A 19,499-nucleotide genomic window follows, 5' to 3' on the forward strand; every position below is an offset into this window, starting at 1 on the left:
CGGTGTAATCACTGCATACAGGGAATTGCACCAGGTGTTCTGATCCGGAGCATCAAGGGAAAAGTGATGCGACCCTCCAGGAGGTGACAAGCCATATGGTGGAGAACAATTTCTGAGCTCAGCTAGTCAGAGTCGACTTGGCAATGAGTCATCAAGGCTATGGAAATGTATCTTGGCGGAAATTAACAGGTGCAATTTCAATAAGAACGATGTGCTACTTTCTTATTTGCATCTGACTGTATATTCTAAATAAATCTTTTAAATTAGCAACTGTTGGTCTTTTCTTTTTTTTTTTACCATGACCCCTGTGATTAAGAAATTTTAATGGTATGCACGTTTCTCATGCCTTTTCAGAAGTAACCTGGCACGCCTATTATTAGTCTAGTCAGCATCAGCACGTTCAACTAGTCAACTGTTTAGACTTGATTAGGATTGAATTGGCCTTGGCCCTACGTAATACAAAACCACCAATTGATTGGTTGACGTTTGACAACAGCAAAAAAGCCCAAGTGAGTTGTCAACGGAGTATTTAACGTGAACTTAGAAATAGCTAGATATAGAACGGTATTGAGATATACTTTTCAGGTCATTTTACAGTGCTGGGAGTTTAACAGTGAGATATAGCTATCTGGCAAGTTAAGTAAACTAGCCAATGTGTAGTCTAGAAACTTTTATTATGTTGACGGTAGCTAGCAAGCTAGGCTAATGTCACAGTTGAAAAAACGAATATAGCCTACTTAATTGTGTTTATCTCTTCAGATGGCAGGGGAGCAGACACACTGTAACCAGGTTGAGCAGTTCATTTTGCTTGCCAAAAACGCTAAAGGACCTGCTCTGATTGCCCTAATAAACCAAGTGCTGGAGGCCCCGGGGGTCTATGTGTTCGGGGAATTGTTACAGCTTCCATGCATTCAAAAGGTAAAGTTCCTTTATATCTCGTTAGTTACTAAACATTACAAAACACACACAACACTAGGTGTCACTATTTGCAAGCTGAAATTCTTCTTTTCAGCTATCTGAAGGTCCAAACGATGGCTATTCACAATTGTTGAACATGTTTGCCTACGGCACATACCATGATTACAAAGGTAGACTACTGCTTGATTTTCTCTGCCTGATGCTATTTTGTTTTTCTGCTGTGGTCGCTATATTATTGATTATTAATTTGTATGTTACTCAAAGCCTATTAAATGACACAGTACATTAACATACAGTAGCCTAAATGGCTTATTGTCAGATTTCTTTTGCATCTTATAGTAGCACTGCCACACTGGCATGTGATGATAATTATTTTAAATGGTCCATCAAAGCTGTTTTGTACTGTGTGTGGTATCCTTCCAGCATTGAAAAGTTCCTTACCTCCTCTTTCTGAGGCTCAGAAGAACAAGCTGAGACAACTGACTATTGTAAGCCTCGCAGCAAATACGCAGGTAGCTATAGGACATCCACTACCGTTCTGCATAAAATCCTTATTAGTAGATGTTTTTTTTTTTTATGCGTTATGTTCTGGTGCTTGCGACCAGGCATATCTTTTGCCCTTGATGATGCGTCTTGACTGTAGTAACCCAAACTCTTAGTATTAAGTTAAAATGCAAGCTAATTACTCCAATAAAAGTATTCACTTCTACAATCCCCCCCCCCCCCCCCCCCCCTTCGTGTTAGATGATCCCTTACTCTGTGCTGCTGAGAGACCTGGAGGTAGCCAGTGTGCGGGAGCTGGAGGACCTGGTGATTGAAGCGGTGTACGCAGAGGTCATCCAAGGGAAGCTGGACCAGGTGAGGCAGCAGCTGGAGGTGGACGGCTGTATCGGGAGAGACCTCCCTGTGGAAGGGGCGGCCTACATCGCTGACACACTACAGCAGTGGTGAGAGCAGGGAGGAAGGCGCAGGCCCTGAGACTGATTGTGCTCCTTACTCAAGGTTGATTTTTCTTATGTCATTCACATCCTTTGTGTGTGTGTGTGTGTGTGTTTGTGTGTGTGGATACAGGTGCTGTAGCTGTGAGAGTATCTCTGACTCCATTGAAAAAGAGGTGGTTAGAGTGAGCCAGTGCAGGAAGAACCACCTCCAAGCCCTGCAGCAGATACAGACTGAGGTGAGATGGGGAATGAGGGTGGGAGATGAGGTTGAGGAAGGATTGAGGGAGGGGTGGGTTTAGGGAGGATAGGAGAGTGATGGGTCAGTTGTGTGCTTGTTCTTCCTCAGATAGGAGACATCCGCAGACTAATCCAGGCCAACCCCTCCACCTCCATCCAACCCATGGAGTCCATCGTGGAGCAGGAGGGGGAGGGGGCCAAGGTAGGGTCAAGCTTGGGGGCCGAGCAGCGCAGACAGCCCTCCCTTGATATGTTCTCCAAGGGCAAGAACCCAGTCCCCCCGAGGAACTGACTTCCAGAACTGCATCCTTAGGCCCCAATCCAGTCCCAGACTCGTCCCCAGTCACAGGCCAAGCCTCTGGCCCAGAGACACAGAGGGCCTTTCCCTGAGCACACCTCCCCCTGAGTACACCTCCCCCACCTTTTTAGAACTGATCACTCTGGATGGCTCCTTAAACTATGTATTGACCTTTTTATAAAATAAAACATCTGCAAATTTGTCAGTCAGTGTTTGTCACTTTTGCTATATATATTTGGGATATATATTTGTTACTTTAATTTATGCTATATTACTACGATATTTTATATCACAGACATTATTCTAATCAAACTTTTATTTTTTGGTTTGCGATGGACTATATTCAGTAAGAACACAGATTTCAGTTTGGTTGCACCCCTTGAGTTTCATGAAATGACATTTGAAATATGCTGACATAATCCTTTTCTAACCCATTTTCCAACTATTGAACAGTTGATAGTCAACCTAATGTTCGATCTAATTAATGAGATGTCTAACAATGAACCAACACATCCCTGGGCAGACGAGCTCTTTCTGCTTGAGTTTTCTCGGGGGGTTAAAGTGTCTGTCTGTGCTGAAATGTTGGGAACCCCTTCTCTCTTGCGTACCCCACTGACCTAGATTTCAATTGTTTTCTGGCTTAGACAATGGGAGATATAATGGTTTCATAATCGCACACAATACCTGGGTGTTATCCAACACGATTGTTGTTAAGGTCCTCATTGTGACGTGATTGTGTGTTGAGCATTGTGCGGTTACTTTATGTAACCAGCTTGTCAAGCCCCCTGGCAAGGAGTTGGAGAACCAACCCCCACCCAGCCACACTCTGCTCCCTTTGGGGCAAATGTGCATCACCCCATCCCAAGTAGTGAACCCTCCTGCTCTGCTCCCTTTGGGGCAAATGTGTGTCACCCCATCCCAAGTAGTGAACCCTCCTGCTCTGCTCCCTTTGGGGCAAATGTGTGTCACCCCATCCCAAGTAGTGAACCCTCCTGCTCTGCTCCCTTTGGGGCAAATGTGCGTCACCCCATCCCAAGTAGTGAACCCTCCTGCTCTGCTCCCTTTGGGGCAAATGTGCGTCACCCCATCCCAAGTAGTGAACCCTCCTGCTCTGCTCCCTTTGGGGCAAATGTGCATCACCCCATCCCAAGTAGTGAACCCTCCTGGGAAATCTTCACGTCCCTGGTAACCAAACAACACTGCAGTACGGTCCCTGTCTGCCCTTCTGTCTCTAGACTAAATGGATAGATTGTGTAGAACTGTTATGTTGCTCTGGTAGTCATGTCAAAATGTGTATGGCCTTGCTGAATACTCGCTGAGTCTTGACTGAGTGGCAGAGCAGTGGAGAGGGAGATAAGGCCGCCACACTATGCCCACTGACTAGATGGGTGGATGGGAAGAGAGCGCAGATTAATCAAAGGACATCAAAGGCAGATGGAGGGATGGGATGAAAGCGAGCCGCCCGTTTGTCCCATGCCATCCCCGCTCCGCTCTGCCTGAGCTGCCTTACAGATCTCAGGGGCCTTTGTGCCTCGCGGGTGCAGGGAGGGGGCCTGGGGCACAACACACACACAGGACACTCAGAAATGTTCCATCGTTTCCATCTTGCTCGGCACATTCCTGGTTTTCTCTCTTCCTCTTTGAGGTATCACCTCTCTCTCTCTCTCTCTCTCTCTCTCTCTCTCTCTCTCTCTCTCTCTCTCTCTCTACTACATCAAAGGCAGGCCCCTTTGACGTTGGCAAAGTTACCCACGCTCAAACTTCTTTTTGCTTCAGCTCTCAATCAGACAAACCCAGGGCAACACACAAACGGACACACACACTCACACGTATGTTGTTGGCAGTGTGATCCTTGCCGTCAGCAGTGGGCAGTGCTGGGGCTGGCCGGCTCTCTTTGATTGTGTCCGGCCAGGAGCCGCTGGCCTTTCATCCTTCAGCTTGGTGGGCGGGGAGATGACTCTGGAGGGCCTCCATGCTGGCCTAGGCCAGGGAGAACTGCTTGCTCTGTGGGCAACTGGGGTGTGACCATGTTCCTGTCCACCAGCCTGTGGCTGGAGAGAACATTGTGTTTGTACTTAACGTATGTTTGTTCCCCTTGTGGTCTGAGGGAAGCCACGCCTGGCGGTGGGCCTGCAGACAAACACTCCTGATCCTGTTTCTGTAAGTATTTTTCTTCATGTGGAAGAAGTTGGATTTATATCTCCTTGTAAGAACAGTACACCACCACTTTCATTGTGTTCATTCACAGAGAAAATTGCATTCACAGAAAAAACATCAGAGGAATAAGATGTTATTTTGGGATGTTTTGAAATGTTTCCCTCAGGGAAGCAGTCTATATTAATAGTTCAGACATTCCATATCTATTCAATATCCCTTTGTAAGAAACATTGTTCGTGAGAACATCATTGTATATATTCTACGACATACTATGATAGAATCCCAAAAGAAAAGGGACAGTAAATGATAGCGACAAGTAAATGTGACAATTAAAATCAGAAATGTGGTCTTCATAAAATAGGAAATATTAATAGGAAAAAAAGAAACTATTTAACTGTAAATAAGAAGAGTATAATAATACTGATTATTGACTGATTGGAGGCAAAACAATATATTCAAAGCTTTTTTGCTTTTTTCAATCCAATCTCCCTTTAACAGATTTTTTGGATTCCATATTTTATTACCTGTGTTTGTGTTTGTGTTTTTAATCTGGAAACGGTAACAAACATACGGTACAAACGTTTGTTTGTTTGAAGAAGGAGGAAAAAAAAGTTATACACCAACACAATATTACAATATCTTTATATAACGAAAGGGGAGTTGAGCTGAGATAGACAAAAGTGATGTGAACTGACAATATTTTAATGGGGGAGATAAAAGCCTGTAAGTGATCAAGGGGGGCGGCGGCCAAGTGGTCAAGGGGGGCAGCTTTGATGTGGGCATCCTCTGAGAGACACCAGGGACAAAGCCCTCTTTGACGGGCAGGGAGAATGGCAGACGTTCCTCTTTCCTTCTCCCTCTTTCTATCTCTCTTTTTCACTCATATGCCCACATTGTCCCTCCACCATCATCTCTCTCTGACATATCCTATACCTCTCTTCTCCATCCCTCCCTCTCTCCCTCCCTCCTTTCCCATATATATATATCACATTAGACCATACTCAGAAGTCTTTCCTTCTTCCTCTAATGTTAATGCATTCAAACACCCCCCTCCTTGGCGACCTCCCCTTTCTCTCTCTCTCTCTCTCTATCTCTCTCTCTCTCTCTCTCTCTCTCCCCCTCTCTCGTCTTTCGCAGCACCAAACCTCTTTGTAATATCCAGCCTTGGCAAGTTGCGCCCGATTTGCTGTCACAGTCTTAATGAATTCAGCTGTTTGTGTATTGGCTATGGGAGCATCCCTCCCTCCTCTCCTCCCTCTCCAACCCTCCCCTCCTCCTCTGGTGTTCCCCTGGGGACTCTATATATACCACAGAGCAAACCCAAGGCACCTATTGTTCCTCTGAGTAAGTTTGCAGACCGATGACCGACGTGCGGGAGAGAGCCAGGAAGTACTGGAGAACAGTCAGTGAGTGCAGAGAGCCTCCAGACAATAGGACTTGGATATATTCACACACACACACACACACACACCGTGATCAGCCCTGCTACCGTCTCCACATCAGCTGCTGCTGCTGCTCCTTCCCTCGCTGGTTGTCGTTGGTTACGTCTGCAACTGATGGTCTGACAGCATGTTGCTGGTGTCTATGCTGCTGGTGATGCTGGATTGCCTCCTGGGAGCTCCTCCGGGGAGAGAGGTCTACAGGATGCCTCAGAGCGCCCTCAAAGGTAAGACAAGGCCCCCAGGCTCACTTCCTCGCAGACTGTGAAGGTGAGGAGAACTGAGGTTTAGCTTCATGTTCCTTTTCAGGCAGCTACATGTGTTGTGCGTGTCATTCCTGTTCGAACACCAAGGCAAATGTTTGAAAGCTTGGTTTTTATTTGGCCTCGAAGGCAACATTCTCAACAGGAACTTAAAATAAAAGCTTCACCACAATATCAGTTCCTTCTGTTGAGTGTAGATGTCGATGCTCAGTCAGGCCTGTAAAGTTCTCAGGCTCGCCATTGTCTTTCAAAATTATTAATATTAGTCTAAACTGGACCAACAGGTAGTTATCCTGAAATCAAGTCTGTGTTATGGAAACTTAAGACAACAAAGCTTTAGTCCAGCTGTGAATAGGATGCGGTCACGTTCCATGTGTTGAGGTCCAGTCAGGGTCACTAGATATTACATGAAGGAAGAGAAAGAGTCTGGTACCCAGGTCCTCTGAGGTAGGACGGCTGACTCCAGTGTTGTTAAGGTTGGTGGGGATGATGGTCATGGGCAGGGTGGTGGGCTTGGACCAAAGGCTCCAGCTCGATCCATCCAGTCCTGCCAGGCTGTGTACCCAGGCTGTGTACCCAGCGCTGCCCCGCCAAGCTGTGCCCGCTCTGCTCAGCCCCGGAGCCTCTAATTAAGTCTTCAATCCTCATCGTTAGCGGCAGGCCCTGTGATGTGGCGCGGCACAGAGGGGGGGCGGGGGGGGGGGCGGGGGGGTGCTACGGGGTCGTCGGGGCGTTTGATGTGCGTCTGTAGAAAGCTTCACCAGCGCTCCGAGCGTGAGCTCGCTGCCAATGAGCTCAAAGAGCAGCATGAGAAAAAAAAAGGGGACTACACACATACACACATACCAACCGGCTCCATCCACTCATACAAACACACACACACACACAGTTCCCACAGTCGAGCATCATTCGTGAGTGAGACCTCAAAATGTCCTCCCTCGAGTCGCGTCTCCCTGCTAGCCTTCCGTTGTCGCCGTGTTGTGGTTGCGTGCGAGGGCAATCTGAGCGTGGGGGTTGCGGCCTCACTGTCCGCTCTATGAGCTCAGTTACCCTGAAGACCTTCCACCAGAACAATGTATGACTTAATGGTTGTCGAACAGGTACACTGTGTGCAAGTTATCCTCACTGACACCCTTCTTTTGTCTCCCTTTCTGTTTGTTTGGATCTCCTGGACTTCTCTCCTCTTCCTCTCTTCCTTCTCATCTCTCCTCCCTCGTCTCCCCGGGGGTTCCTCGGCTCCTGCAGCTCTGTCGGACCGGGGCACTGTGGTCCTGGAGGCGGCTCTGAGCAGCGCCCTGTCAGCTCTGGAGCTGGCCTCCTCGGAGAGGAGTCGTGCCGAGGCCGGCTGCAGGGACTGTGTGCCCTGTCTGTTTCAGGACTGCGGACAGCGCTCCGGCTCCTGCAGTAAGGACACACCTGACTACCTCTCTCTCTCTCTCTCTCTCTCTCTCTCTCTCTCTCTCTCTCTCTCTCTCTCTCTCTCTCTCTCTCTCTCTCTCTCTCTCTCTCTCTCTCTCTCTCTCTCTTGATTTTTGAACTTTCTGTCTTTCTATATCTCTATCTAAATCTGTGTATCTCTCTCTATCCAACGATCTATTAACGAGCGAACAATGCATTTGCTATTGTCAGACCTACGAGTCTCTTAAGTGTACCAGATACAGAGGTCTACAGAGCATGGAATGATTTTCTAAACGAGGTGACCTTTCTAGAGACCTTTGTCATTACGTGACTGTGCTAACCTGGCTCTCATCCTCTCACCCCCCCCCCCCCCCCCCCCCCAGCATCACCACACAATGCTCTGTCCGAGCCCAGCTGTGACATCATCACCAAGGCCCAGAAGGTTCCGGAAGAGGGTGAGCGGAGCTGGCTGCTGAGCCAGGCCTGCGGGTTCTACCGTCGGCGCTGTCCGCAGAGCGACCAGGACAGGGAGGGGTGCGTGAGGATCATGGGCGAGAGCTGCAGTGCCCGTGTGCTCCAGTGCAGCCTTCTGAACACCATGCAGAACCTGGAGCCTGCCACGCAGACACGCACACAAGGTGAGGGGGCACACACACACTCACACACACACACACACACACAGTGTTGGGGGTGCACATCCTCACCCACAAACTGGGTGAGGAATAACATACAACCGCACAGGCACACCCCACAGTGGTGTGCGTATGTACACAAAATGGCTTGAAAAAGGTTTCAGCTAGCTAAGAAGCCTTACTTTGAATGCATCCGTGTGACATAACAGGAGCGAGCTGTCTTTACTGACCCCCCCCGTCCACCTCTGTCCTGCCATCTCTCCGTCTGTCCCAGCAGCAGTGTGCGGTCAGAGGGTTTCGGGGGTGCAGAACGTGACCCAGCCTCGCTCCAGGATCGTGGGGGGGTCCCCGGCACCCCCTGGCAGCTGGCCCTGGCTGGTCAACCTGCAGCTGGACGGAGGTCTGATGTGCGGGGGGGTGCTGGTGGACAGCTCCTGGGTGGTGACCGCGGCTCACTGCTTTGCTGGGTGAGCGTGTGTACGTGGGAGTCGATGAGTGTGTCCATGCATGTATAGGACTGTGTTCATAAGGGCTGACATGCTGCTATTCATCCCCTTAGAATTCCTATCATGATATTGTATTTAACTGTACCCCTTGGCGTGGACATTGCTGACCGGGCACGTGCTGTTTTCCCTCCAGCAGCCGCAGTGAAAGCTACTGGACAGCTGTGGTGGGAGAGTTTGACATCACAAAGGCTGACCCTGATGAACAGGTGCTCAAGGTTAACCGCATCATCCCCCACCCCAAGGTAGAGCATCATGACTGCATGTGTGTGGGTGTCCTCCTGCTATCATTTGTTCTTCCTTCCAACTCCAAACCCAGACTTGGGATGTGGAGGAGGTTATGCCAGTCCAACACTATCTTTTGACTCCCTCTGTCTCCGCTCTCTCCAGTTCAACCCAAAGACGTTCAACAACGACATAGCCCTGGTAGAGCTGACCTCTCCGGTGATCTTGTCGGACCATGTGACCCCCGTGTGTCTTCCTTCTGGCCTGGAGCCCCCGACGGGCAGCCCCTGTCTGGTGGCTGGCTGGGGCTCCCTCTATGAAGGTAAGAGACATAACGGAAAGAAAAGCCAGCTTGTCTGTTTGACTGTGTAGGTCAGACTGCCTCTGTATTCAAACCACCCTGCAATCTGTGTGTCGATGACTCACAAGAATTCTCTGGTTGAAGCATTTTCTAGTTTTTAGAACATACATACGATGCATGTATTTATAATGCAGAGACGTGATTGTAAAAAAACGAGTGTGTGTGTGTTCCCTAGATGGGCCTTCTGCTGATGTGGTGATGGAGGCCAAGGTTCCTCTGCTCCCTCAGAGCACGTGTAAGAGCACCCTGGGCAAGGAGCTGGTCACCAACACCATGCTGTGTGCCGGCTATCTCTCTGGCGGCATTGACTCATGCCAGGTAGGAAACCAGCTTAGCTAGAGCCATGTACAGTACCTAGACATGAGACTGGAAGCTGACCACATCTACCACTGATGACAGGTTCTAGAAATGGTGTTGAGTGATGTAGTGTTCTGTTGCTTATCTCAGTGTTTCCCGATAACCTGTAACATGTGTTTAGTTTCTACATTCCCATTTACCTCCCACGAACAATAACAAACCTGCAAAGAAGCCGTTGTCATTCGAATGTTTCTGTTCAAGGTTTTGATGAATGTGGTTCCGTGTCTGTCCTGTAGGGGGACTCAGGAGGCCCTCTCATCTATCAGGACCGGATGTCTGGCCGCTTCCAGGTCCACGGCATCACTTCCTGGGGGGATGGCTGTGGAGAGAAGGGCAAGCCTGGGGTCTACACCCGTGTGTCTGCTTTCTCTGACTGGATACAGGCAGAGATACAGAGTAGGTTACAATCTACTGGAAATCCAATCAAAATCAAGGATCTATTTTCGTGCAACATGACAAATTCTGATTTGATCAATTCGAATTCTGATATCGGCTGCTCTTCCAATTTCTCCCAGAGTCCTTTGGGAGCCGCGAGCCAACTTGCCCGGAGCTGTTGAAGACATCTGAGCTGTCGGAGGAGCAGCAGAGGTCAGAGTTCATGTCGCTGTGTCGTTTCTACACCCACACCTGTCCCCCTGGCCAGGGTACCGCAGCCTGCAGTCGCATCGCTGAGGACAAGTGTCACAACCGCTTCAAGAAATGTCGTAAGTGTTCACATAGTGGCATAAAAAACACGGCTGAAGGTTTTCCTGTAAGAGATATTTACATCTAACAGTGTCTCCTCTCCTCTCCAGAGCTACGCTCCTTCCTGCAGACTCTGCTGGATCTCCTCCAGAGGGCTGAGGACTACATCAGGGACAAGGTGGACCTCACCTTCTTCACCCAGACTCTGCCCCAGCTGGTGGAGCACATCTACAGCAGCGCGTTCCCCCACACGCACGCACACATCCGGGAGAGACGTGACCTCGCGAGCCTAGCAGGTACCAAGCTGCCTGCTTTCTGCTGTCTGGGACCCTCACTAGGTGCTTTGTCATTCCTTCTCTCAACGCTCAACTTCCTGGCTCACCCTCCCTCTAGGCTCACTGTCCTGCACGCTTTGCATTTCAATTCACATATTTCTCTGTGCCATATTTAGTGAATATCCTTTGGTATATTACATGTATACATTGTGTGCAGTCTACCATACTGTAGTGTAACAGGGGTGTTGTTTCTTAAAGAACAGCTAGGGGGTGCTGTGTGGTCAGATGAGCAGGATCCTCCTCTTCCTGGGCTGTTTGGTGAGGTGGGCCCCCTGGTGGATGACTGGGAGAACTACCTCAGAGGCCTGGCCGAGGAGCTGGACCAGCAGAGAGACTCCAAGCACCCAAGTCAGGAGGAGAGACTGTTTTTCCAGGTATGGCTCCCTTACTAGTGCTTTACTCTGTTACAGTACCGTGGCAGAACCACAGAGCTGTTTTCACCAACTGTCTATTGTATGGTCTGTCTCTAAAGTAGTGTTGATGACGACCTAACCTGAATGTGACCCCCCCTCTGCTGCCCTTTCCAGGCGGAGGAATCGTCTGTGTCGGAGCTGGAGAGAGAGTATCAGTCCATCATCTCAGCCCTGCGCTCCAAACTGGACTCCCGAGCTGCCCCCCCTCGGCTGGCCCTGGACGTAGACGACCCCCAGAGGGACCCCGCCCCTCCGGCAGGGGAGGCGCCCACCAGCGGCCCAAGGAGCCCCTCCCCCCAGGAGGCTCGGGAATCCGAATCTGTCCTGGCGGCTCTGCTGGAGGAACTGCGTAAGCTGGGGTCCCAGACTGAGAATCCCCCCGTGCAGCAGAGAGGCCGGCGCCCGAGCCAGCAGGGCATCTCCTCTGGTCTCACTCCTTTCGGCTCAGCGGAGGAGGGCAGGGTCAGGACGGGGCTGACCTCCCTGACAGCTCCTGATCAATCCGCCACCTCGCCCGAAGTGGCCTCCGAGGACATTGCGACGACCTCCATTCCCGTTTCCTTTCCTGTTCGTCCGTCCCTCAGGAAGCGCAGAAGTCTGCACAAGAGGCAGACACCAGGGACTGGCGGTAAAGGTACGTCCCTTGAAACTTCTCTGTGGCCTAAATCACATGATGTACTCCCAGACAGGTTCTCATGACGTGGGTGACCAGCCCGGTAGTAATGTTTTCAATGTGTTTATTGTAGCCTGTACTGGAGTATCAGAGTCCACACAGCATGTCAGTCGGGTCAGAGACTCGTACCGCTGGGTCCTGGGCATCCCAACAAAGAACCTGCGCATGAACTTCCAAGAGGTGAGCATAAAAAGGGCAATGGAATGAAGGTGGAGAAGAGATTTGGATTTGAATTCATGTATATGTGTTCTGTAGTCTTGATCGTGATAGCCCTTCTCCCCCCTTCCCCTTCCACACAGGTGCTGGTGGACCTGAGTTCCAAGAACGACCGGGGCCTGTACGAGGCTCGGGTCAGGGCTATGGTGGGCGGACGACCTTTGACCTTCTACAGCTTGGTGGGGCTGGAGAACGAGTCGTTCTACCGCAGCATGCCCCGCATCATCGCCCTGGCGCTTGACGCCCTCAAAACGTAACTCTGTCACGATGGACAGACAAACTAGACAAGACAAGGGAGTCATGTCTCTGGGACACTCAGCCCGTGACACTGGGCAGGCCAACCCTGGGAGCCATGACAGACTCTGAGTCCTTCTGGGAAGAGAGAGCAGGTTGACAGGGGGGGGACAAGCAGAGGACCCAGAGACTCTGCTGAGGCACAAAGAGGATCCGAGACACACGTCTCAAAACAACCAGGGCTGCAGTGGGAACTGCGGATAGCTCGCCCACGCTGAAGGCTTCATCGCAGTGCTGTAGCAATGTTACACAGCCATCATTATGAGCGTGTGCTATAGTTTTTGCTGCAAACAACAATAACACGAATCATCATTTCACCCTCTATGGGCGCCTGAGCTACCCTGTAGTTGAATACACAACCCTGAATGTATGAAACTGACATCCACCCAACTGCTTACAGACATGGGTTGCCTTGCAAGGCTGGTGTGTAACTGAGTTAGGCACAACCCTTTTCTAACTTATGTGTATAAAAAGATAAGTTATTCACAATGTCTGTATCTACAAAGGTTGAGCCTCTTGTTAAGTGAGCAGACTGTACATACTGTCCATTGTCATCTTCCTTTTGAGCATATTTATTTGTATAGAGAGACACTTTGTATTTTTGTAAAAAAAAGAAGCAATACAATTGTTATTATCATTCATGTTGTCCTGATATTTATTGTGACAGTGTCTCACACAGTTACACATAATTATACCAATATTGTAGCCTCCTCTGTTCATGCTTTCAAGATAATTTAATTCATCCCATTCATCTCTTCCACCTCCAGTCATTTGCAGCAACAGTGTTCTTGTCAACACAACAGCTGACCGGTTCTGGGGGCTGGCTGGGGGCTCAGTGGGGGCTCGCTGGGGGCTGGGTGGGGGCTGGGGGCTGGATGGGTGCTGCTCAGTTTTTCACCATGTTCTTGTTCCTCCCTCCTCTCTTGGTGTTCCTGGACTGTAGACTTGAAGTTGGATAAGATTTCTTATCAGGCCTAACTAAAACTGTAAACAAACACTTCAACAGATTTATTACAACAATTATCTCAGTTTTAGCTTTCAGCTAACGCTGCCCTGCAAAGTGTTCATACTCCAACTTTAAAACAAACATAAAGATAACCACACCGGAACCTGCTGAAAGTGAAGGATGAGAACCTGAATCTGATGCGCTGGAGCTGGGCTGAATCAGCAACAGTAGACCAGTAGCCCAATGGCTCAGGACCCACAGAGTAACAGACAAAGACAGAGCAAGCCAGGCTGGGAGGGCAGGAATCTCAGCGACAGCTGGATAAACCTCTAACCCCAACACAATGAGCAGTAGCTCCTTTTCCTTTTTGTTTCTTGTGTCCCCGACTGTCCTCACCTCAGCTCTGTGTTGTTAGACATCGACAGACAATGTATACATAGTTATTAATATTCAATAACCCGGAAACTGTTCAAAACTGAACTTTCAACTGTCTCCAGTAAACCTTTTTTCTTCCCTCTGAGACCTACAGTATAATAACAAACAGAGCAACAGCCAGTGTGGGCAGAAAGCAAAAAGCTCTTCATGCCAGTAAACTATTATCACCCAATAATCCCAAACACTCCCCTGAACAAAAACAATCTGTCGTGACTGTAAGATGAGCCTAGCCTGTGAATTTCAGAGGCGTCTGCCGATTCTTTCCATCACAGTTTGAGATACCGTGCCTAACCCAACTTCCCTGTAGTGGCTGTTAAAGATAGAAATGGAGTGAGAGAGAAAGAAATAAAATGAGAGAGGAAGAGAGGGAGAGAATGGAAGAGAGACAGAGCCAGAGGAAGAGAGAGAGAGCAGGAAATGAGAGAGAGATGAAAGGAAGATATGGGAGAGAGAGGAAGAGAGAGAGGGCCAGCTGCCCACACTCATCCCTCTACAGACAATCTAAAGCGGCCCCTGTGTTGAGTCTGGCCGGCCAGGGCTCTGTGGGGATATTGGAATATAAACCCTGTCTTCCATAGCAACAGGGTTTGGCAGAGTGATATCCAAAATATAGTAGCTTCCCGCCAGTGCACACGCACCCGTAAACTATGTCAGTTCACAGTGTGGATGGCAGTGTGTGCTTGAATATCTGTGTTGTGACAGCTGACAATGAAAAACCGGAAAAGAATGTAAAAGTTCAGACTCCAAAAATACTCACAGGACCGTAAAACAATTCTCTTAGACCACCCCTCCCTAGCACCCCCAACACACACACACACACACACACACACACACACACACACACACACACACACACACACACACACACACACACACACACACACACACACATGCCACCAAGAGGCCAGGTGCCAACCTAGGCTGAGGAGTAGTGTGTTGGTGTGGTTGAGCGATATCGTGTCATAGCTGAGTTGAGGCACTTACAAGGATGCAGTCAGGATCTCTGCTCTATCTGGCTGCCTGCCTATGGATTCTCATCACCTCCTCCACATCTGGTAGGTATGCTGCCATTTTACTGTTGGGTTTGGGTGTGTGCTGGGGTGAATTTGAGCCCATTGAATTAATATGTGTTCATTAATATGTATTAATAAGTGGTTTACTGTGATGTTCTCAAGGATAAACACAAATGAAACATCAGAGTTGTTATGAGCAAAGAAACATTCATACATTTGAAGCTTGCCATGTAGTTTCATTCACTTCAGTTTTATTCAACTACAACCATTACCGGCAAAAGTGGGTAATGGTTGTAGTATTGGTAGTAGCTGTGAATGTTGCTGTGATGGTGTGTGTTGCTGCCAGCCTTCACCCTAACAGACCAACTCTGTAGACATGTGGCCGTAGCTGCCATGCTATCTGTACGACTTCCACAGCGTGGTGCCTGTGTTTCATGTGGTACTGTGTCTGTATTGAGTAGTTCCACAGCTCATTTTTGTCACAAGTGTATCTTTTTTAACATGCTTCCTTCTCGGTGTCCCCTACTTCAGACAGCAGAGCTTTCGTCTGCTAGTGTCTCATGTTCTCTCTCCCCCTGTGCACCGCTGAGCAGCTGTAGCTGGGGTGAACCTGGAGGGGGTGCTGTTCCAGGACCTGATGAAAGGCTACAACAAGAATGTCCGACCCATGGAGAAGAGTGGTGATATCACACAGGTCACTGTCAAGATTACCCTCACCAACCTCATCTCTCTGGTAAGAACAGGGGCTGATGCTGTGTGTGTGTGTGTGTGTGTGTGTGTGTGCATGTGTATGTGCGTGTGAGAGAGAGATTCTAACTATCAATCTTTCCCTCTCCAGAATGAAAAAGAGGAGGCCTTGACAACCAGCGTGTGGATAGAGATGGTAAAGCCACCACAACACAAACACACACTACACACCACAACACAAACACACACTACACACCACAACACAAACACACACTACACACCAAACACAAACACATACTAAACACTCAACCCAAACAAAACACAACACACTTAACACAATAGCACAAGTATGAGTCACAAGTTAGTCACCTTGATTGAACAAATACAAAACCAACCTTGTCCTTGTCTGTGATTGGTAGAAATGGTGTGATTACAGGCTGAGATGGGATCAACCCCCTAGGTCTGATCTCTATGGCAACCTGACCTCTGAACTCAGAGTCCCCTCTAAGAGCATCTGGCTGCCTGACATCATCTTGGAGAACAAGTGAGTGAACACTGACACATTTATCTGTGGCTTGGTGAAAACATGCATCTATCTGTCTGTCGGATGTTTTCAATGCTGTGTGTGTGTCTGTGTGTGTGTGTGTCTGTGTGTGTGCAGTGTGGACGGTCAGTTTGAGGTGGCGTTGTACTGCAACGCGCTGGTGTCCCCTGACGGGTGTGTGTACTGGCTACCTCCAGCCATCTACCGTAGCGCCTGTTCCATCACCGTTAATTACTTCCCCTTCGACTGGCAGAACTGCACCATGGTCTTCCGGTACGAGCATGCAGCACGTCACGCAAGCACACGCACGCACACAAACAAACACATTGAGCAAACCTATTTTTAAGAACGTCCTACCCACCAGCAGTAGAGAGCATTTCAATGTATGTTCAGCTTGGCTGTGTCAATTTAGTTGCCATAACACCCCTCGTTCTACACACAAACTCCTTTCCCCCCCAAACAACATGGGCTCCATACACACACACACACACACACACATACACACACACACACACACACACACACACACACACACACACACACACACACACACACACAAGGAAAGCAAGGTAGCCTGCTTGAATATTTAGATTTATTCTGTCTTTTTCCTGCCTCTGCCTGTCAGCCAAGGGCCAAGGCTGGGACAATACTCTCCCAGCTCACAGTCTGGGGTCCCCTATTCAGTCTGCTGTCTAGTAAACCCTAATGAATGACTGTGTCCTCTGTGTGCATGTTTGGGGCTCCTGTATAATGGATAACTGTGTAGTCTGGATAAGACGGCTGTATTCTCCTGTGCTCAGGTCCCAGACCTACAGTGCCAACGAGATTGAGCTGGTTCTCACCGAGGAGGATGGCCAGTCCGTGGAGTGGGTGGTCATCGACCCTGAGGCCTTCACAGGTATCATGGAAGACCCTAACACACAGTAAACTCATGTCTACTAAGACTGTTAATCTCTTCAATTGAGCTTATCTTTCAGAAAAAAACATTCACCGGTAAAGACCCTCTATTCCCTGACAGTAAGGACAACCCTTATGTGTTACAGAGAATGGGGAGTGGGTGATCAGGCACCGGCCAGCTAAGAAGGTGATCAATCCTGGCTACAGCAGAGATGAGCTGGAGCACCAGGAAGTGGTGTTCTTCCTCATCATCCAGAGGAAACCCCTCTTCTACATCATCAACATCCTCATTCCCTGTGTGCTCTTCTCCTCCCTGGGGTTGCTTGTCTACTTCCTACCTGCCAAAGGTGAGGGTTGCGCTCAAACATGCACGCACAAAGATAAAAAGACAAGTCATGCTCACTTTCATTCTTCAGTTTTGGTTGTTGACTTATTGTCTGGTTCGTTGTAACGCGGTTGTGGTTTGGTTGTGGCTGATTGGTTGTGATTTGGTTAGCTGGTGGTCAGAAGTGCACCATGTCAATTGCCACTCTGCTGGGCCAGACTGTCTTTCTCTTCCTCATCGCCAAGAAGGTTCCAGAAACCTCCAAAGCAGTGCCTCTCATCGGAAAGTAAGACTACGTACACCCTTCCAATACAGCAGTGTGCTGCAGTCTTTCAGTCATTTATCGACAGAGACTGTCAGTGGGGGTTTCAGCCTACAGTAGCTCTTTGTTTCCTCTCTGCAGGTATCTGATGTTCGTCATGTCAGTGACCACCATGGTGGTGATGAACTGTGTGGTCGTTCTGAACGTGTCTCTGAGGACACCAAACACCCATAAGATGACAGATAGAGTCAGGAAGGTAGGTAGCCCTGTTCATGGCAGCATGTACATTTTGGTAAAGGTCCCTTTGTGGCTCTTGGTCGTGTGCATGTAGGGTTAGGGTTTCGGTTGACTGTGGTTTGCGGTTGACCTTTTGACTGTGTCCGCACAGATCCTCCTCAACATCCTGCCTCGCATGCTGCGGATGCAGATGCGTCCATGGACGCCCGCCGACGACAGCAGCCAGGAGACAGGAAGGAGGACGCGCGGCGGTGCCGGTAGCCGTGACGACGTGCTCCCCTGCCGGCGTCGCAGCTCCCTGTGCCTCATCGCCAAGGCGGAGGAATACGTTATGAAGACGGCGCGGTCGGAACTCATGTTCAGCCGACTCCGAGAGAGGAACGGCTTGATGAAGACAGCACTGGAGAAGATCCGTGAGTGTGTGTGTGTGTCGGGGAAGGTCATTGTGAGTCCGTGTTTGCATAGAATACGCTCCTCATGCACCCTTATGACCTTTGACCTGATAGACGGGGGTATGGACGAGGGGTCAGCTGAGCATCTGGGCGCCAGCCTGGCACAAGCCTCACCACATCTTCGGCAGTGTGTGGCCTCCTGCCAGCACATTGCTGAGAGCGCCAAGCACGACAACGACTTCCAGAGCGTAAATACGCCGCGCTCACGACGCTGACACACGCAGAGATTACGCATCTGCAACAAATGGTCTGGCCGCTATTGACCCCCTGATCATCCCTCCCCCTTTCCCCCGCCCTGCAGGAGAACGAGGAGTGGTTCCTGGTCGCCCGGGTGATCGACAGAATGTGTTTTATCGTCATGGCACTGATGTTTTTCCTGGGGACCATCGGGATCTTCCTGACGGGTCATTTCAACCAGCCGCCCTCCTCCCCTTTCCCCGGCGACCCCCGGAGGTACCTGCCTGAGACGGGGTCGGAGCCGGGTGGCAACCTGACAGCCCTCCCTGGGAACGGGCACGGAGCGTGACCTCCTGGCCTGATGGAGGACAACAGTCGAGTCTCACACAAACCACAGAAGAGATCTGATCTGATGATGGTTGGCCGGAGAGAAGTGGGGCTCAGCCGTCGTTCACTGAGGAAGAGGTGGAGGGTGGTGGAGGAGTCTGAGGACTGCTGTGGACCTCTGCTAGGGGCCAAGGGCTGGAGTTTGTGACCAGTCACAGGATGGCTCTGAGCTAAAAGGCGGTTCAGTGTCCACTTGTTGTACACAGCGGTCTGTATTGAAATATTAGGATCATAAGCTGAGTTAGTCCTTGATGATAGTGGCTATGTGAACGTACAGGTACTCTTCACAGACTGGAGTCTGTGAAGGGTGGATTGTTCAGATGAGTTAAATGATTGATTTATTGGTTGATTTATTGGTAAATAGATTTTTTTTAATGTTTTTTTTATTTATCCCAATATCTTGTGTAGTGCTATGTCATGCAAGGATACTACAGGTTTTAATATCCAATAAAGTCACATGTGCACAGTGCACATGTACTTTTCCCCTTTTGAAAAATAAATGTTACAACCTTCAAAAACAGACCTGTCTGTTATTTTTGAGTTGCAACCTTTCATTTTCATTTATTTTTATTTTTATAATTACCCCCCAACAATCTAGGGGTTCAAGGAGATAACAAGCCCCAAACCCCCCCCTCCTCACACCCCCAGAGCAGGATCTGAATCACATGGGTGAGTGGTGCCTTTCTGCCCCAACAATAGGCAGATCCGGCTGGTTGGTATGGAAACAGAGTCAGGGAGGTGGGATAGAACCACAGAGACTGATGGGGGTAAGAAAGAGATCCCTTACACACAC

The 19,499-nt window shown here is 49.3% G+C and overlaps 3 protein-coding genes across 4 annotated transcripts; all 3 read left to right on the plus strand.

The window, feature by feature from the left end:
• Positions 1–504: 504 nt before the first annotated feature.
• Positions 505–2,493, plus strand: LOC134036420 (COP9 signalosome complex subunit 7b-like). Of its 2 annotated transcripts, XM_062481367.1 has the most exons (7): positions 505–509; positions 760–918; positions 1,013–1,088; positions 1,342–1,430; positions 1,663–1,865; positions 1,990–2,095; positions 2,206–2,493. In XM_062481367.1, exons 2-7 carry the CDS (start codon positions 760–762, stop codon positions 2,386–2,388), a joined length of 816 nt encoding a protein of 271 aa, XP_062337351.1. In that variant the 5' UTR covers positions 505–509; the 3' UTR covers positions 2,389–2,493. The 2 variants fall into 2 exon arrangements, with proteins under 2 accessions (XP_062337351.1, XP_062337352.1); XM_062481368.1 differs by lacking the exon at positions 505–509 and having other exon boundaries at positions 538–918; positions 1,342–1,406.
• Positions 2,494–5,931: 3,438 nt separating this feature from the next.
• Positions 5,932–12,969, plus strand: prss56 (serine protease 56). The gene is made up of 14 exons (XM_062481568.1): positions 5,932–6,217; positions 7,499–7,657; positions 8,035–8,289; positions 8,561–8,750; positions 8,923–9,031; positions 9,177–9,333; positions 9,548–9,690; positions 9,966–10,125; positions 10,245–10,433; positions 10,524–10,709; positions 10,947–11,122; positions 11,276–11,795; positions 11,908–12,014; positions 12,134–12,969. The coding sequence occupies exons 1-14, from the start codon at positions 6,121–6,123 to the stop codon at positions 12,305–12,307; spliced, it is 2,622 nt and encodes an 873-aa protein (XP_062337552.1). The 5' UTR covers positions 5,932–6,120; the 3' UTR covers positions 12,308–12,969.
• A 1,744-nt stretch (positions 12,970–14,713) lies between these two features.
• Positions 14,714–18,986, plus strand: chrng (cholinergic receptor, nicotinic, gamma). The gene is made up of 12 exons (XM_062481569.1): positions 14,714–14,780; positions 15,332–15,471; positions 15,577–15,621; positions 15,845–15,969; positions 16,087–16,242; positions 16,770–16,867; positions 17,013–17,213; positions 17,363–17,477; positions 17,595–17,709; positions 17,842–18,103; positions 18,197–18,330; positions 18,444–18,986. Exons 1-12 carry the CDS (start codon positions 14,714–14,716, stop codon positions 18,666–18,668), a joined length of 1,683 nt encoding a protein of 560 aa, XP_062337553.1. The 3' UTR covers positions 18,669–18,986.
• The last annotated feature ends 513 nt before the right edge of the window (positions 18,987–19,499 follow it).

The sequence above is a fragment of the Osmerus eperlanus genome, chromosome 16, assembly GCF_963692335.1.
Source record: "Osmerus eperlanus chromosome 16, fOsmEpe2.1, whole genome shotgun sequence".
Taxonomy (NCBI): Eukaryota; Metazoa; Chordata; class Actinopteri; order Osmeriformes; family Osmeridae; genus Osmerus; species Osmerus eperlanus.